This window comes from Vulpes vulpes, chromosome 12 (assembly GCF_048418805.1).
Source record: "Vulpes vulpes isolate BD-2025 chromosome 12, VulVul3, whole genome shotgun sequence".
Taxonomy (NCBI): Eukaryota; Metazoa; Chordata; class Mammalia; order Carnivora; family Canidae; genus Vulpes; species Vulpes vulpes.
This window is the reverse complement of record NC_132791.1, coordinates 53,867,196-53,885,772: the sequence shown is the minus strand read 5'-3', so window position 1 is coordinate 53,885,772 and position 18,577 is coordinate 53,867,196. Positions and strand designations below refer to the sequence as shown.

At 39.7% G+C, this 18,577-nt stretch overlaps 1 protein-coding gene across 4 annotated transcripts in view; it reads left to right on the top strand.

The window, feature by feature from the left end:
- SLC22A4 (solute carrier family 22 member 4) overlaps positions 1 to 4,229 on the top strand; it is a 44,333-nt gene extending 40,104 nt beyond the window's left edge. For all 4 annotated transcript variants that reach the window (XR_003234411.2, XM_025994949.2, XM_025994948.2 and 1 more), the window contains 2 exons: positions 1,289 to 1,424; positions 3,799 to 4,229. Coding sequence is in view for 3 of the 4 variants with exons in the window: in XM_025994949.2 (XP_025850734.1) it covers positions 1,289 to 1,424; positions 3,799 to 3,874 (212 nt within the window). In the remaining variant the exon portion in view is untranslated. The remainder of the gene's footprint in view (positions 1 to 1,288; positions 1,425 to 3,798) is intronic.
- The last annotated feature ends 14,348 nt before the right edge of the window (positions 4,230 to 18,577 follow it).

Sequence of the window (18,577 nt, the reverse complement as noted above, 5' to 3'; positions counted from 1 at the left end):
ATGTAAATATTTTTCCTAGTTCATCATTTATTTTTGACTTTATGATATTTTAGGAAATTTTATTTTTTATATAGTTACGTTTCTCAATCAATCTGGAATAACACCACATAGGGCCTTCAGTGGGTTGCTCAATGGATGTAGGATCTGGCACTCTGAGCCTAAGCTACATAAGTACTCTGACAGTGAGAGATGTTAATACACCTCCTTATTCTTCCTATTTGTCTATTTGTTACTGGTTCAAACATGTACATAAATACCATATCCGAATCCTTAGGAAAGGTACACCCTCATATTTGCAGAGAAAGTGAAACATTTTCTTATCTTAAACATACTGCATACGTTTACCCTGAACAACTCCTAAGAAAGCACATTATTATTATGAATGATGTCATTTACCCTTTGTATCTTCCTATACTTTCAAACTATGCTCACTTGGTCTAAGGGCAGACCATTGGTACATAAGAAATGGAGGAGTCTGACACAGAGCTTTTCTATTCCACAGTAGCTACTCCTGTTAGTGACAGAGATGCTTCAGAGAAACTTCAAGATTAACATTTTCTCTCAAATAAAATTCTTGGGTATATTGTTCCTCTGTAATCTCTGCTACAGAAAGGAAGCAAGATGAGGATCTATTATTCTCCTGTGCAAGTAATGCCAGATAAGGAAGAGGTGGAATGGTTCTTACAATTACATTACAAAACCAAGATACACAAGTGTGCAAAAAGAAACCAAAGCCAGGTATAGGGCCCTCACTGTGCCTGACATTTAGTGATTGAAATTAGACTGAACATATTACTTAGGTTTTTTTTTAAGTCTCCTGGCTCTTTGGACCAGCTATCCATTGCGGCCTACTTATTGGTTCAGGCAAAAGCAAAGGTCACACCAGTCATCATGGCCAGTACCTATCCCTATGATATCCCTTTTCTCCTTATATCCTCTCATCTCTCATCTCCAATGACTTCCACCTTGAGAGGGAAAACTTGGTAGGCAAAGACTTCCATCAAAGGAACATCTGTCACACATGGTTAAATAGTGGTTTAGAGAATGCCAGCTGGCATGAAAGACCTTTTGATAATGCAAAATCATGTAGGAAAATGATTATGGAAATCACAAAGGCAATGGCTTCTATCAAAAAGGAAACTGTAATATTTTGCATACCTTTTTCCTTCTGATAATGTTCAGGTTTAAAACTGCTCTCAAATACTGTTTGCCATCATTACAAAATGCTCCTTCCCAGGAGCATCTGGAGAATCCCTGTATCTAATTTTGATGTTCCTGTGCCTTACAGGTGCTTACAACAGAGTTCTGCCCTACATCGTCATGGGCAGCCTGACTGTCTTCATTGGAATCATCACCCTTTTTTTCCCTGAAAGTTTTGGAATGACTCTACCAGAGACCTTAGAGCAGATGCAGAAAGTCAAAGGGTAAGTGGAACTTTAAAAACTGATACCAAAATTCCTCAGAAGGAAGAAATATGCCAAGAATAGCCAGGAAATTTCTGAACAAGCAGAGTGGTGGTCAGTAGAAAGCAGCTCTATCAGATAATAAAGTATATTACTAAGCAAAAGTAATTAAAGGTAATTAAATAATAATGATAATGATATAGGAACAGAAATAGAAATGGTGTAGGAATAGAATGGTGTAGAATAGAGTTCAAAATTAAATCCAAGAAAATATGAAACTCAGTCTATGCCAAAAAGTAGCAATTCAAAATAAGTAAGGAAAATTAAACTATTCAGTAAAAGGTGTTAGAGAATTCAGCCAGCCACATTGGATAAATAAAAAACTTGAATCCTACTTCAGAATAAATACATCAAGATAAATTGCAAAGTGATTAAAAATTGAGGCCTAAAAATGTAAAATCATAAATGTACCAGAAGAAAACATATATATTTTTGTAACATCAGAAAAGGCCTTTCTGAGCATGATATGAAAAGCAAAGAGACATAAAGGATAAGATTGCTATGTCTGATTATGAAACTTTAGAAATTGTTGGCACAGCAAGGAAAGAAACCATAAATAAAAACAAAGGTCAAAAAGCCAGGGGGAAAATATTTGCAACACACAATATACACATGGGGCTTATACAGCTCATGTACAGGAAACTCTCAGCAGTCAGTGGGAAAAAGACAGCTCAGTAGGAAAACTGGCAAAGGTCATCAACAAGCAGTTGACAGGAAAGGAAATTTCAGTGGCAGGTATATACACAAAATACAATACTTGTCCACATTTATAAAGAAATATGAAATAAAACAATTCGATATCTTTTTTTGTTTGTACGAGTGTGTGTTTACCTATGAGATTATGTGATTTTTTTCTTCCTGATACCAGCCACTTCTGACACTAACTAGGTGTCCTATAATTTAATTCAATTCAAATGCTAACCACCAGAGTTTGCATCAGAATCCACAGGTTTAAGAGAGTCCCACAAGACTGGCCTTCAGATGCCAGTGGTAAATATCAGGTCCTCAGTTATGCACACTTCTCTCCAACTTGGTTTCAAAGTCTGGTGTTTCCACAACCCCTGCCCCCCAACTCAAGTTCAGTAATTTATCAGAATGACTCACAGAACTCATATACTCTTTCCTTACCGTTTCAGATTTATTATAAAAGATATGAACAGCCAGATGAAGAGGTACAAAGGGTAAGGTCCAGAAAGGTCCAGAGTACAGGAGCTTCTGTCCTTATACAGTTGGGGAACACCACTATCCTGGCACGTGGATGTGTTCACCAATTCAGAAGCTCTCTGAACCTCAGTAACCTCAGTGTTCAGGGTTTTTTTTTGTTTTTGTTTTTTAAGATTTTATTTATTTATTCATGAGAGACACGGAGAGGCAGAGACTAGGCAGAGGGAGAAGCAGGCTCCCCATGGGGGGCCCAATGCAGGACTCGATCTCAAGATCTTCGGATCACGAGCAACCTGAGCCAAAGGCAGACGCTCAACCACTGAGTTACCCAGGTACCCCTGTTCATGGAGTTTTATGGAGGTTTTTATCACATAGGTATGATCAATAACTAATTCAACCTCTAGCCCCTTGCCCCTCCTTGGATGTTGGGAGGTGTGGCTGAAAAGTTCCAGGCTTCTAATCAAGGTCTGCTCTTTCTGGTGACCAGCTTCCATCCTGAAGCTATCAAGAGGCCCTCCCCAAGAGTAGTTGTCTCATTAGAACAAAAGACGAGTTGCTCCTATGACCCTGTCAGGAAATGACAAAGGATACAGGAGCCCTGAGTCAGGAACTGGGGACAAAAATCAAATATCTTTCTATGATATCACAGATTGGCAAACAATTAAAGACGAGTGGATTTGTAGAGGTTTAGATTCTAGAGTTGAACTGCCTGGCTTCAAAACCCAAATCTATTGCATAAATTTGGGGAAATGGCTTAATTTTCAGTAAACCTCAGGATTCACATTTATTATATGGGAATAGCTCATATGGCTATTGTGAGGTTATGTAAGATAATGTGTCTTTAGTGTATGGCCATGAAGAACATAAATCTTTATATAAGTGGATTCTGATCCCTGACAGAACATATACAGCAAAATATGCCCCAAAAGTCGTTTTCTTCCAATGATATGACTATTTCAATACCAACTTTAGCTTGCTGAGAACTTCATATTTACCACTCTATCCTTTTCTCAGAGAAACTATAAAATTATAGAGTACAAAACTCTAGACTCCTAAGCTATTATTAGAATTATATTCATTGACTGGATAAATGTTTTTCAATGTCAGTCTGGCATTTTGGGGAGGAGAGTCTTGAATATTTAATTTTCTTCAGCACTTATTTTATTTTCAGGTTCAGATTTAGGAAAAGGACAAGAGATTCAGTGGAGAAAGAAGAAAATCCCAAAGTTCTAATAACTTCATTCTGATAAAGTTTCCACCTCACTTGGTGACCTGAAAACCACATGTATAAGACTCTATGAAGAAACCAAAGCCTTTCCTGAGGAATTGGACCAACGCTAATGATTAACACTAAGATAGCTTTGCTATTGAGAAATGCCTGTCATAGAGCACACTCTGGGCCACTCTTCCAATAATCTTCTTATTTTAAAAACCACGTCATTTCTAGAGAGTCCACCTTCCTAATGAATTTGATGACATGGGTTCAGAAGATTTTTTGAAAACGTGTTGGGCAAAGACTGGTAAATCCATACAAAGATAAATACTCATTGCCAAACATACAAATACTATTCAAATAAAAAGAATGTCATTGCATTAACACAACTGTCAGGTGACAACAGTGTGTGTGTGTGTGTGTGTGTGTGTGTATGTAAGGGAAACTGCATATTCAAAATTATAGTAGTTTTTGAAGTGAACTTACATACTGCCATAACTAAATGATGATTATAGGCAGTATTTCTATCCACAAAATTTTATACAAACTTTTGAAGGGAATTGATGGCAGATTTTTAAAAAAGATTTTATTTATTTATTCATGAGAGACACAGAGAGAGGCAGGGACATAGGCAGGCTCCCTCTGGGGAGCCTGATGTGGGACTCAATCCCAGGACCCTGGGATCACACCCTGAGCCAAAGGCAGATGCAGCAACCACTGAACCACCCAGGTACCCCGATGGCAGATATTAATAGTGTTTTATAAGTGAAATGCAGCAAGTGATCAAGTAGCCTGGCTCATATGACCTGTTGGCCTCTGAGAAGGGAACCAAGACAGCTCCCTACTACAATTTCAGTGGCTATAAACTCATGGCCTTTTGAATGGTCCACATTAGTTGTGAGTTTTTTGAGCACGTGTTTAAACTTTGCTTCTTTAGAGTGGCTGAAGAGGTATTTTGCTGGTAAACAGACAATCAGGAAAGCCACAAACCAGTTAGATGGGTAAAATGGTCTGTGTGCCCGGCACTAAGAGCTCTCAGCCCCCAGGAAGAAGGCCATCCAAGCTAACAATCTTAAAACAGTTCTTTCCATTAATAGATTCCTTCCTAAGCAGAGTATGCAGCTGCTAGCCTCTCCGTCCAGGAGTGCATCTGGTGGCAGTTCCACGAATGAGTGGGGGCGGGCGGGGGGTAGGTAATAAAGGCCACTACTGGGGAAATGTATTCTCCCAAGCACAGGAGATAAATGTCAGGTCTCAGTCTCAGCACGTTGCAGGCATGCTGAGATGACAGCAGAGCAAGAGGTTACTCTCAGAGACTGGGGCAGCATGCTCTTGTTGAAAGCGGCTTCTCTGACAGCAACTCAGTGGTAAGTAAGCTCCTGACTCTTTAACATACCCAAAAATAAAAGTCCTAAAAATAATTATGCCCAAATGTAAATGTTCACTATCTCTTAGAGGAAACTTGGACGTAACATTTTTTGACAAATAGTCCTTAATTTTTCAAGTTCTTTATCTTGAACTATTCTGATTAACCTCCAATTTTTTCCTCTGTTGCCCTATTTCTAACACAGATTTTATATCCTACTGACATATTGAGCCTACCTTTTGAGCATTACTTTAAAATCCACTAGACTATCCTAGAATAGTTTATGTTTTGTCACCAGAGACACAGGTGCATAGCTTCATCCACCCAGTGCTTTTACCTCCCCCATGGATGCAGCCAGTCTGGATCACCTTTCAACCTGCTTTGCTGAGCACTAAGTAGCCTGTCCCACAGAGAGCAGGTCATGCTGCCTCCCAAGAAGCTCTACTTAACTTCCTTCCCACCAGCAATGGCTGTTTCCTCCTCTGTGCTCTGTTACCTTCGTTGAGTTGGGGACTCTTGTCTGGTTGCCATACCCCCCAGCCTCTGGGATGCTGGGGACTTACCTTATTTCTCTTTTTATCCTCTATAGAACTGTTTATCATAGTGTTTTCTTGCACTTAAGAAGCATCGATAAATTTTTCTTTTAGTTAAGAAACTTTGTAACTTTAGTTTGGTGGAAATGTTTGTTTGATACAGAGACATTAAAGTTTTTAAATACCTATATACACAATGCTCTCAAAGCTTTCTCTAAATAGAAAAAGTAAGGATGTGATGATTACCTTTTATTGCTGTTTGTACAGGTGCTTTATATTTTAAAATAGTAAGAGACAACTTTTTAAAATCTGTTTCTGTAAAGGCAACAAGTACACAGATGATCATCTCTTTGGTAGTTCAAAGACCAAGTAGATCAACACATGCCAAAATAGTATTTGGTTAATTTCAAGGTTCATTCTTGATTTTTTTAAATGATTTTATTTATTTATTCATGAGAGACACTGAGGGAGGGGCAGAGACATAGGCAGAGGGAGAAGCAGGCTCCCTGCAGGGAGCCCCTGATGTGGGACTGGATCCTGGAACTCCAGGGTCAAGCCCTGAGCCAAAGGCAGATGCTCAACCCAGGTGTCCCTACATTCCTGATTTTTATTTATTTTTTTATATATATATTTATTTTTTATTGGTGTTCAATTTGCCAACATATGGAATAACACCCAGTGCTCATCCCATCAAGTGCCCACCTCAGTGCCCGTCACCCAGTCACCCCCACCCCCCACCCACCCCCCCTTCATTCCTGATTTTTAAAAACTACATTTAAAGTTAGGTCTACAAGGCAACATCCTGCACTCGCTTGTGAGCAGCAATTTCAGACTGGCAGCCAATCTGACATTGCATATTTCAGAATCTAGTGTCTACCTGGATTCTGTTAGCTTCTGAACCAATCACTCCTCCTTGGTTCTGCTCCTTCTCTGCCTTGAGTCTATCTGTAGCACAGCAGCCTGAATTATCTAAATGAGATCATGTCACTTTTCCACTCAAAACCTTCCAATGGCATCCCATCTCAGGTGTGCTTTTTCCCCCCCCTTTACGGTCTCACAGCACATACTTTTATTTATATGAGTTACATTCCACTTCAGTCAGGTTTTTAAAAAAGTCAAAGTCTTTACAAGAGTCTATACATAGGATGATCACATGTCCCAGTTTTCCTAGGATAGTCACAGTTTCTGTCTTATAAGCCAAGGGCGATAATGAATCGCCCCTCCCCCACAACCTTTCACTCTAAAAATGTCCCAATTTAGATGACAAGTTATATAGGCTCATCAATTATAGGGTATTACCCATGCGTCGCCACTCTATGTCTTTGCCCAATAAACACTTAGCTGACCACCCTATGTCTTTGCTTAATAAACACTTACCTGATCACCCAGCTTTAAATCATATCTTGTTCTCTCTGTCCTAAACTCACCTGTCCCTGGTTCATTTTTCTCCATAGTTCTTATTACCCTCTAATATCCTAACTAATTTACCTCTTCTTTTTTTCTTTAATGTCCTGCTTTCTCATGGAATTTCCATGAGGAGCACTTCTGTATCCCCAGCGGTTAGAACAGTGCTTGGCACATAGTCAATATTTAATAAATATTTGTTTAAAAATGAATAAATATATTAAAATCATTATTATAGTTAAATTGGCAAAAGTAATTATTAGTTTTCAAACAAGAAAGCATTGGCAAATAGGGTGGCTCAATTGGTTAAGTGTCCAAGTCTTTTTTGTTTGTTTGTTTTTTAAATTTATTTATCTTAGACAGAGAACATGTGCACAAGTGGGGGGAAGGACAGAGGGAGAGAATCTTCAAACAGACTCCCCCTGAGCAGGAAGCCTGACATGGGGCTCAATCTCATGACCCATGAGATCATGACCTGAGCTGAAAGCAGGTGTCGAAAGCTTAACTGACTGAGCCACCCAGCTGCCCTAAACATTCGACTCTTTTTTTTTTTAATTTTTTTTTAATTTTTTATTTATTTATGATAGTCACAGAGAGAGAGAGAGGCAGAGACACAGGCAGAGGGAGAAGCGGGCTCCATGCACCGGGAGCCCGATGTGGGATTCGATCCCGGGTCTCCAGGATCGCGCCCTGGGCCAAAGGCAGGCGCCAAACCGCTGCGCCACCCAGGGATCCCAACATTCGACTCTTGATCTCAGGTCGGGTCTTGTCAATCTCAGGGTTATAAGTTCAAGCCCTGAGTTGGAGCATACTTTAAAAAAAAAAAAAAGGTTCTGCTTACAAGCAACTGAAAGAATAATAATTGAAGTGACAATGTGATGCCATTTTCCATTTAACACATTAGCAAAGATTTAAAAATGATGATATTTAACAATAATGAGAGTATGATGAGATACACTTTCACATTCTTCTGGTGGGAGTGTAAACTGGATTATTTTTTCTGGAAAAGAAATTGGTAATTGGCAAAATGTTTCCAGAGCCTTAAAATGCTTAGAATTCTTTTTTTTTAAGAGGGAGAGACAACGTGCACATGGGAGTGGGAGTGGGAGTGGGGGTGGAGTAAGGAGGAGGGGGAGAAGGAGAGAGAGAGAGAAATTCTTAAGCAAGCTCCATGCCCTACAGAGTTCAAAGAAGGGCTCAGTCTTGCAACCCTGAGAACATGACCTGAGCTGAAATCAAGAGTCAGAGGCTTGACCAACTGAGCTATCCAGGCCCTCCACATATAGTCTAATTTAAAATTAGGCAAAAGATCTCAATAGATAGCTCTCCAAAGGAGATATACAAATGGCCAGCAAGCATAATAAATGATGCTCAACATCACTAATCATTTGAAAACCACAAACCAAAACCACGAGACACCACCTCACACCCATTAGGATGGCTAACTATAAAAAGAGCAGAAAACAAGTGTTGACATGAATATGGAGAAATTGGAATATTTACATACTGTAGGTAGGTACGTGAAATGGTGCAGTCACTATGGAAAACAATATGAGGTTTCTCAAAAAATTAAAAATAGGATTACAATATGATTCAGCAGTTCCACAGCTGAGTATATATACAAAATAGTTCAAAGTAGAATCTCAAAGAGCTATTTGCACACTCATGTTCATCATAGCATTATTCACAATAGCTAAGAGCTGGAAGCAACTCAAATGTTCTTCAATAGATGAATGGATAAAGAAAATGTGGTGTACATATACAATGCAACCTTCCATAGCCTTAGAAAGAAAAGGAAATGTTGTTGCATGCCATAACATGGATGAACCTCAAGGATATTATGCTAAGTGAAATAATCCGATCACAAAAGGACAAATACTGTATGATTCCATTCACATGGGGTATTTAAAATTAGTATGGTTAGTGGGTTTCAGTTTGGCAAGAAGAAGTTCTAGAGATCTGTGTGTAACCATGTAAACTTACATAATACTACTGAACTGTACACTTTCAAATGGTTAAGATGGCAAAATTTAATGTTATGTGGGTTTTTTTTTTACCACAATAAAAAAAAGCTGTGTGGAAATAGTTAAATAAATAATGGTGTGCTCTTCTGAAAGAATATTATTCAGCCTTTAAAAACAGTATCTGGGAATCCCTGGGTGGCTCAGCAGTTTAGCATCTGACTTCGGCCCAGGATGTAATCCTAGAGTCCCGGGATCGAGTCCTGCATCGGGCTCCCTGCATGGAGGCTGCTTCTCCTTCTGCCTGTGTCTCTGCCTCTCTCTCTCTGTGCCTCTCATGAATAAGTAAATAAAATTTTTAAAAAATAAAAAACAAAATAAAATAAATTCTTAGATACTGTTTTTATTTTTTTAAAGACTTTATTTATTTATCAATGAAAGACAGAGCCAGAGAGAGGCAGGGACACAGGCAGAGGGAGAAGCAGGCTCCATGCAGGGAGCCCGATGTGGGACTCGATCCCAGGTCTCCAGGATCAGGCCCTGGGCTGAAGGTGGAGCTAAACCGCTGAGCCACCGGGATGCCCTAAGAATTTTTTTTTAAGTTTTATTTTTTTAAGTAACGTCTATACCCAATTTGGGGCTTGAATTCATGATCCCAAGATCAAGACTCACATGCTCTCCCAACTGAGTCACCCATGTGCTCCTAAGAATTATCTTTAATCACATAAAATACTTGTGATATAATGCAAGCATTAAATAAACAGCACATAATAATATTAACTAAATAATGAATGTATGCATGAATTAGCTATGTTTAAAACATGAAAAAGCAACTAGAAGGAAATATTTCAAGGTATTAACAGAGGTATGTTTGGTTAGGGGATTATGGATAACTTCTGGTTTAGGTTCTTTTTTTGTGGTTTTTCCATACTTCACAAATGTTTCACAAAATATATTATTTTTTTAATATATTACTTTTATAGTCATAAAGTTAAAAAAAATCAAAACTTTTATTAAGTGTCAACTATGTGTGAGGTCTTGGGAAGCAAAGATGAAGAATGCAAAATTCTTGCTTGCAGTAGACTCAGTGTAGCCAGATGATAAATTCCTGTCTGTGGCCTCGGCAGCTAGCCCAGTGCCCCGACCTAGGGCTGAGCTCCGTGGAGCTGAAACCCCAGTCAGTCATTTTCTCCCATCCCGACCTGGGCATATTTAGATCTCTCCTTTTTGCTTGAGCAGCAGTCACATCTCCCCTGATTTGGTTTTACCAAGCCACACGCGCTCTTCTGAAGGAAATTGCTTTATTGCTGAGATTATTTTAACAGATTATAAAAATGGACATAAAATGGATTATAAAAAATTATGCAGATTTGCAAAAAAAAATTATAAGGATTTGAACTATCACTGCCTCTATGTTGGCACAGAAAGGTCTTAAACCTGATTTTGAGAACCTGGAGAACTTCTTTATCAAACCCTGCAAATTTGACCCTCTTTGTCACTCTAATTCTGACTTCCCTCTGTGCTCCCTGTCCCTGCAAAGCCCACCACTTCACCCTCCCATTGTTGCCTTCCCCTCTACTGTGTTCCACTGCGGACAGACATTTGTTGTCCTTCAAGTATATATCCCAGGGTGCTTTCTCCACATCTCTCCTAACAGAGACCTGGCTGCCCCCTGAGCACCCCGCCACTTCCGTCTTGGTCCTGTCTCAAATGGAGGCCATTTACTTCCAACTTCCTGTGATCTTCAAAGCCAGGTGAGGGGATCCCTGGGTGGCACAGCAGTTTGGCACCTGCCTTTGGCCCAGGGCGCGATCCTGGAGACCCGGGATCGAATCCCACGTCAGGCTCCCGGTGCATGGAGCCTGCTTCTCCCTCTGCCTGTGTCTCTGCCTCTCTCTCTCTCTCTCTGTATGACTACATAAATAAATAACAAAAAATAATTTAAAAAAAAAAAAAAAAGCCAGGTGAGCTCTCAGCATTTTCCCAGTTGCCCACTGCAGTTCCAGACTATTAACTCTTTCACCTTCACATTCATGAAATACCTCCTTCAAGGCTTATGCTGTATCCTTTTTTTTTTTTTTTTTAAGATTTTATTTATTTGAGAGAGAGAGAACACAAGAAGGGGCGAGGGGCAGAGGAAGAGGGAGAAGCTCCTTGCTGAGCAGGGATACCTCCCCCCACCCCCGCTGAATGAAATGAGGGTCAATCCCAGGGTCTGGAGATCATGGCCTGAACTGAAGGCAGATGCCTGACTTGCTGAGCGACCCAGGCACCTCTATGCTGTGTCCTTCTGGTTGCTGTTACCAACAATCTTCCCAGTTGCTTATTCACATTCTATGAACTCTCAGCAACCCAGCCTCACAAATCGATGACTTTTGTGCTCAGATGGGTAATCCTATACCTCTGTCTCAGATGCTTGACCTTTATCTGAACTTCAGTTCCTCTCAGCCTATGACACACCCTGGAGCTGTCCGCCTCATTCCAATACCTTTTGTTTTCCTCCCAACCCTTCAGCTCTGACCTTGACACAGTTGGTTCCTTTTCCTTCTAGTTTATATTTCGTGATCCCTTCAATTCACTCACCCACTACCCTGATCCTTTTGTGTACTCATCTTGCAAAATCTAAACCCAAAATAAGTCAAATTACTTTACTTTTCATACTCAATCCAAGCTGTTGAATTAAGTTATAGGTGAGGGAGGGGAGGTCTTCTGTGAGCTGGAGGAACATGTGGGTTGAGAAAGTGACAAGCAGGTTGAGGGTCCAGCTGTGACTGGTAATGTAAAAGCGTAGAGATACTGATTGACATGGTTGTGTGATTTTCTCCAGTGCGGGGTATGAATAAAACACACATAGTTGAATTTGGGGGTTGTAGTACAGATGATCAGAATGACAAGACAGTGGAGGAAGTAAGATTGACTAAAGCAAAGGACCATAAGATTTAGATTGAAGACGAAAGTGAATAAAACATGACAAAAAAACATGTCTGACAACATTCTATGTCCTAGTATGCTGTGCCCATCTACTTTTTTCCCCTTTATTTGGTGGATATGAGAACCTGGCACAGTGTTAAGATCCAAAAGAACAGACTGCATATCAGCCGAAGGTGAAATAATCTGCTCTATTTCTCTTGGACTTTTCACCAAAGACATGACTCTGTTGATATGAAACCTGACGAGACTGAATGTGGTCACCTGGTAGGGGCCAAGAGCTAGATTTTTTTTTTTTTAGCATAATAAGCATTAATCATTAAGAGTGTAAGCTCAGAGGTAGACCAACTGGAGTTCTAATTTGGACTTGCCACATAGTAACTATAGCAACTGAACAAAGTATTTAGCTTCTCTTCAGTTTCTTTGTAAAGTGAGGACAATAAGTATATCTATCTCATAGAGCTGTTGTTGGACTAAATGACGTCATGGGCTATTGTTGGTAGTATTATTGTAATAATACAATAGCAGAGAGGATGGATGCTTGACCAGGACTAATTTCTACCCTAACCTGGCATCTAGCTCAGAAGATTAAAAGCATCGGTAATTTAGATTATCCAAATCTAACTGAGCCAAAGCCTCCTGATATCTTCCTATGGACTCTTACTCCAATAGGGCTCATATCCCATTCTATCTCATAAGGAGACTTACATGTTCCTATGTATCTTTCCTCTTGGATGATCTCATCTGAACCTGTGGCTTTAAATACCATCCATATGCAGATAACTCCCTAATTTAAATCTCATTCTGACTTCTCCTATGAACTTCATACTCATGTATATCCAACGGTCTCTAAACTTTAACTGAAATGTAAGTTTAAAATATTAATATACTTAAATATAAATTCATTTTTATATTTAAGATAAAACTCTTGCATAGGCAACAAAAGAAAAAATAGATAAATTGGATTATACCAAAATTTAAAACTCTTGTGCATAAAAGGACATGATCAACAGAGTGAAAAGGCAACCGTGGAATGGGAGCAAATATTTGGAAGTCATATGTCTGATAAGGAGTTAATATCCAGAATATAGAAAGAACTCCTACAAGTCAACAACAAAAATAGACAGCATAGTATAAAAATGGGCAGCGGACATAAGAGATATTTCTCCAAAGAAAAGACACAAATGGCCAATAAGCACATTACATGATGCCCAACATCACTAATCATCAAGTAAATACAAATCAAAACCACAATAAGATATCATCTCATACCCATTAGAATGGCTACTATTTTACAAAAAATAGAAAATAACAAGTGTCGGTGAGAATGTGTAAAAATTGGAACTTTTGCGTACCATTGATGGGAAAGTACAATGCTGCAGTCCTACAGAAGACAGAACACACCATGGCAATTCCTCAGAAAAATTAAAAATAGCATTGCCATATGATCCATGCATGCAATGATTGCCATATGATCCCACTTCTCAGTAGATACTTAACAGAGTTAAAAGCAGGGACACATGGGCAGCCCGGGTGGCTCAGTGTTTTAGCACTGCCTTTGGCCTAGGGCAGAATCCTGGAGACCCGGGATCGAGTCCCACATCGGGGTCCCTGCATGGAGCCTGCTTCTCCCTCTGCCTGTGTCTCTGCCTCTCTCTGTCTCTAATAAATAAATAAAATCTTTTTTTTAAAAAAAAGCAGGGACACAAAGATATTTATGTACTCATGTTCATATAGCAACATCAAGGTAGCAGAAAGATGAAAGCAACCCACATGTCTATTGAAGATGAATGAAAGTATAAACTGTGGTATATACATACAGCGGAATATTATTCAACCTTAAAATGAAAGAAAATTGTGACACATGCTACAGCACACGTAAACCTTGAAGACACTATGCTTAATGAAGTAAGTCAGTCACAAAAGTACAAATACTGTATGATTCCAGTTATATGAGGTACCTAGAGTGGTCCAGTTCATAAAAACAGAAGGTAGAAGGATGGTGCTAGGGGCTGTGGGGAGGGAGGAAGTTTCTTACTGCACCTACAATAAAATTCAAACTGTTTACAGGGTGTTAGATGATCTGGTGTCCATACACACTGGCCTCCTGCCAACATCTCTGATCTTATGTCCCATCGTATTTCACTTTGATCACTATGTTCCAGTCATGCTGGTCTTCCCCAAGCATATGTTCTTTCCTTGCAGACTGTGTATTTGCTGCTCCTCTGCTTGGTACACTCTCTTCCCACATCTTCACATGACAGGTTCCTTCTGATCTCTTCCATCTCAGCTTAGCTATCGCCTTCTCAGAAAAGAACTCATTTACCATCCAATCGAAGGTAGCCACCCACTGATTGTCAGGCTTTATACTGTCATCTTCTTTTCTCTCTTCCTGGCACTTACCTTTATTACAAATTCATTTTTGTTGTCACATGTTTATCATCAGCTTCACCATCCCCCAACTAAAGTTTGAGCTCCGTGAGAACAGATAACTTGTTTGTCTCTTAAATCTCAGAACCCAGAACACTATTGGGCACATAACATCCTATTCAAATATTTACTGACTGAAGGAAGAACTAAATAACTTTAATGACCCAATTTTCCTTCCGTGTCACATATGTATTATTAAAGCATTTTGAGAAGGGGTGCCTGGGTGGCTCAGTCACTTAAGCTTCCTCTTGTTTTTGGCTCAGGTCATGATCTCAGGGTCGTGAGATCAAGCCCCATGTCTAGCTTTGTGCTGAGCATGGAGGCTGCTTAAAATTTTCCCTTTCCCTCTGCCCCTCCCCCACTGCTTGTGTGCAAACGATCTTTCTCCCTCAAAAAAAGCCCTAAAAACAAAAAAAACAAAAAGCCTTTTGGGTAAACTGGTATTTCTAACATTATACATCACCAGTGTCTTTTTATCTAGTCTAGAACGTGGTAACTCGTCTTAAAATGTAAGCAGCAAGTCTGACATTTCATTTTATGAGGCATACCCTGAAAGGAACAAGTTTACATTGTTGCTCTGACCCAAAGCATAGCAAAGTGTAATTATTTATATGGAGTTTTTTAATTGTCCCATATTTTTTGAAACCAAATTGTAGGCTTTCATATTGAAATTACACTCATTCAGAGTAAAAGTCTGGACATTGAAGTCTTTAAAAAATTGTTCAAAGTATTTCATTACATACTTCTAGTGTATAAAATTTTTTTTTTAATTTTTATTTATTTATGATAGTCACCAGAGAGAGAGAGAGAGAGGCAGAGACAGAGGGAGAAGCAGGCTCCATGCACTGGGAGCCTGACGTGGGATTCGATCCCGGGTCTCCAGGATCGCGCTCTGGGCCAAAGGCAGGCGCTAAACCGCTGTGCCACCCAGGGATCCCTAAAGATTTTTTTTTTTTAGATTTTGTTTATTCATGAGAAAGTGAGAGAGAGAGAGAGAGAGAGAGAGAGAGAGAGAGAGGCAGAGACACAGGCAGAGGGAGAAGCAGGCTCCATGCAGGGAGCCTGACTTGGGACTCTATCCCAGGTCTCCAGGATCATGCCCTGGGCTGAAGGCGGCGCTAAACCACAGAGCCACCCGGGCTGCCCTAAAGAATGGTTTTAAGGCTCATTATCTTCATGGTTAGTTATCTATCTGTCTAGGCCAAAACAGACTGGGCTTAAAAGGCAGGACCATATGATAGCACAAATGTGATTTTGCTGGCCCTTCTACATGTGCTGCAACCCCAATTTCCTTCAAAGTCCAATCTTTATCCACATTTGGGCTCATGAAGATAGGCCATCCTGACATTATTTTTGAGGCATGTCTACAGTGGACAGCAGAAAATGGCACAAAAGTGAGCATTCCCACTGGCAATTGAAGTCCTGCTATGCCAAGTTCAACTGAAGCTGCTCTGCTGGCCCAAAATGCAGATATGCATGGGTGATAACATGTCACTTGGGATGATGTCTGATGAGACAAATAGACTCCTGTTCTTCGACTCTTGAGTCATGCTCTGATATTCTGAGGCCAAGGCAAATAAAGTCCCACAGAGATCTTGGCAAAAGTAGCGATTTCAGATCTTCCCCATGGTGCCCTTTCCATAAAATCTGTACACGATCTGTGGAATCAACAGCAGAACCTGGGCAGACCCTCTGAATCATCCTTTACTCTAATGCTGAAGCCTGGACCTCCTCTCTCTTTACCCAAAGGAGGAGTCCTTTCTTTGGAGGCTTCCCTTCTTTGAGCAAGTGAATGCTGACCGCTTCAGCCCACATAAATATAAAAATGTCCAATTTTGTGAAGAACACATAGTTTCTCAGGTGCTTCTTTAGAGTTAATAATCAAAATAAAAGCAATAACTATTGCTAGTATTTATTTCACACTTAACATCTGCTAGGCACTGACCTAACTACTACCACCTGGGAAATTGAGGTTTGGAAAGTTTAAAAACTTGCCCAATCTTACAAGCGAGGACTTGAAGGGGTCAGCAGTTGAATGTTGACAGCTATACTCAGAGGCTATGGTCTTAACCAATACACTGTATTGTCTTTTATCCCAGAAGTAATTATAAAGTTTATAAAATTCTACCCTGTTGAATAGAAGGTAAAACAAATCAAAGACCTATAGATGTTTATTCTTCCTTATTTTAGTCCAACATATTAATAATTTGTGTTTTATTTATTGCTGCATAACACATCACCCCAAAATGTAGCAGCTTAAAACAATAAGCATTTATTACTTCTCTAAATTTTCTGAGGGTCAGGAATCTGGGAGCCACTTAGCTGGGTGGTTCTGGTTCAGTTTCTCATGAGGTTGCAGTCAAGCTGTTGATTAGGGATGCAGTCATCTGAAGACTCAACTTGTGCCTAGCTGGCTCAGTAGAACACGTGGCCCTTGATTTCAGGGTTGTAAGTTTGAGATCCACAGTGGGTATAGAGATTACTTAAAAATAGTCTTTTTAAAAAATATATTTTATCTTTTTTTTAAAGATTTTATTTATTTGGGATCCCTGGGTGGCGCAGTGGTTTAGCACCTGCCTTTGGCTCAGGGCGCGATCCTGGAGACCCAGGATCGAATCCCACGTCGGGCTCCCAGTGCATGGAGCCTGCTTCTCCCTCTGCCTGTGTCTCTGCCTCTCTCTCTCTCTCTCTCTCTCTGTGACTATTGTAAATAAATAAAAAAATTTTTAAAAAGATTTTATTTATTTGACACAGAGAGAGAGAGAGAGAGAGAGAGAGAGCACACAAACTCGAGGAACAGCAGAGGGAGAGGCAGGAGCCTCTCCTCTGAGCAGAGAGCCCAATGCAGGGCTCGATCCCAGGGCCCTGGGATCATGACCTGAACTGAAGGCAGACACTTAACTGCGTAACCAACTAAGCCACCCAGGCACCCCTTTAAAAATAAAATCTTAAAAAGAGAGAGAGACACTCAACAGATGCTGAAGTTGTTTCTAACAAGCTCACTCACATGTGGGACGGAGGGCTATGTTCCCCATTGGCTTGACAGTAGTCTTCATTTCTTATCACCACTAATTATAGCTTGATGGTCCAAAAGAAAGAGAAGGAGGGGAGGGGAGAATGAGGACACAGATGAAACACTCAAGATGGAAATCTAGTAAAATGTGATCACTGAAACATCACTTCTGCTCTTTGCTATCGGTCACAAAGACCAACTCTGTTACAAAGTGGGTGAGGCTTACGTGGGATATGAATACCAGGAGACAAGGATCACTGAGTGACAAGGATCATCTTGGAGACCAGCTACCATGTCTGGTAGCATTTTAACCCATTTAAACTAGGGTTCCAACCCTGAATCTGCTGCCATGTCAATCAGTTTTACTTCTATTATTTCTAAAATAGGAACATCTTAAACTCAGAATTTTGAATATTGGAGAGCCTCAAATAACTGATTTTCTCAGAGTCTAAGTTCAATTTCTCTTTTAAAAGATGCAATTTCAACAATAACATTCAGATAGTATTCACTGCCCCACCTAGAACTGGAAGATGCTGCCACAGGTTGCTCTTTGCTTTGTGCACATGTACAGGACAAGCTGTTTTTGACAAAAGGTTTGTTTTTTTAAGATCTGCAACCTCTCCCATAACCTACTGAATTGTTTTCAAACCATTTCAGGAGTGTTTTCTGAAGTCCAACCGATGTTTCTTAAACTAAGACCTTTTCACATTGTTTGGTCTGGACACAGGTCAGCATTCTTCTCATAGAAGCTTTCCTTTATTTTGAAATATTGAAACAATTTTGAGAATTGATTCAAGAAACAAGTTTATTTTCAAGAAGCTTGGTTTTCCTTTTTGGTTAGTTCCAGAAAAGGACTGTTACTTGAGATAAGATGTTAGAAAGAATTAAGTGTATTTCTGAAGGCATAGCCAGCCATCTTCTGAGGAATATTGAACAGTATATATAAACAAAATGACTAACATTTGTGTTAACATTTTTACCTTAATTTTTAAAAATTCTATTATGTTTTTAATTCTATTATGTTTTAAGGAAATGTTTATATTTCCCTGCATAAAACATGCTGGCTTGCCCTTCTTTATTTTTGCTTTCAATTTAGAATATA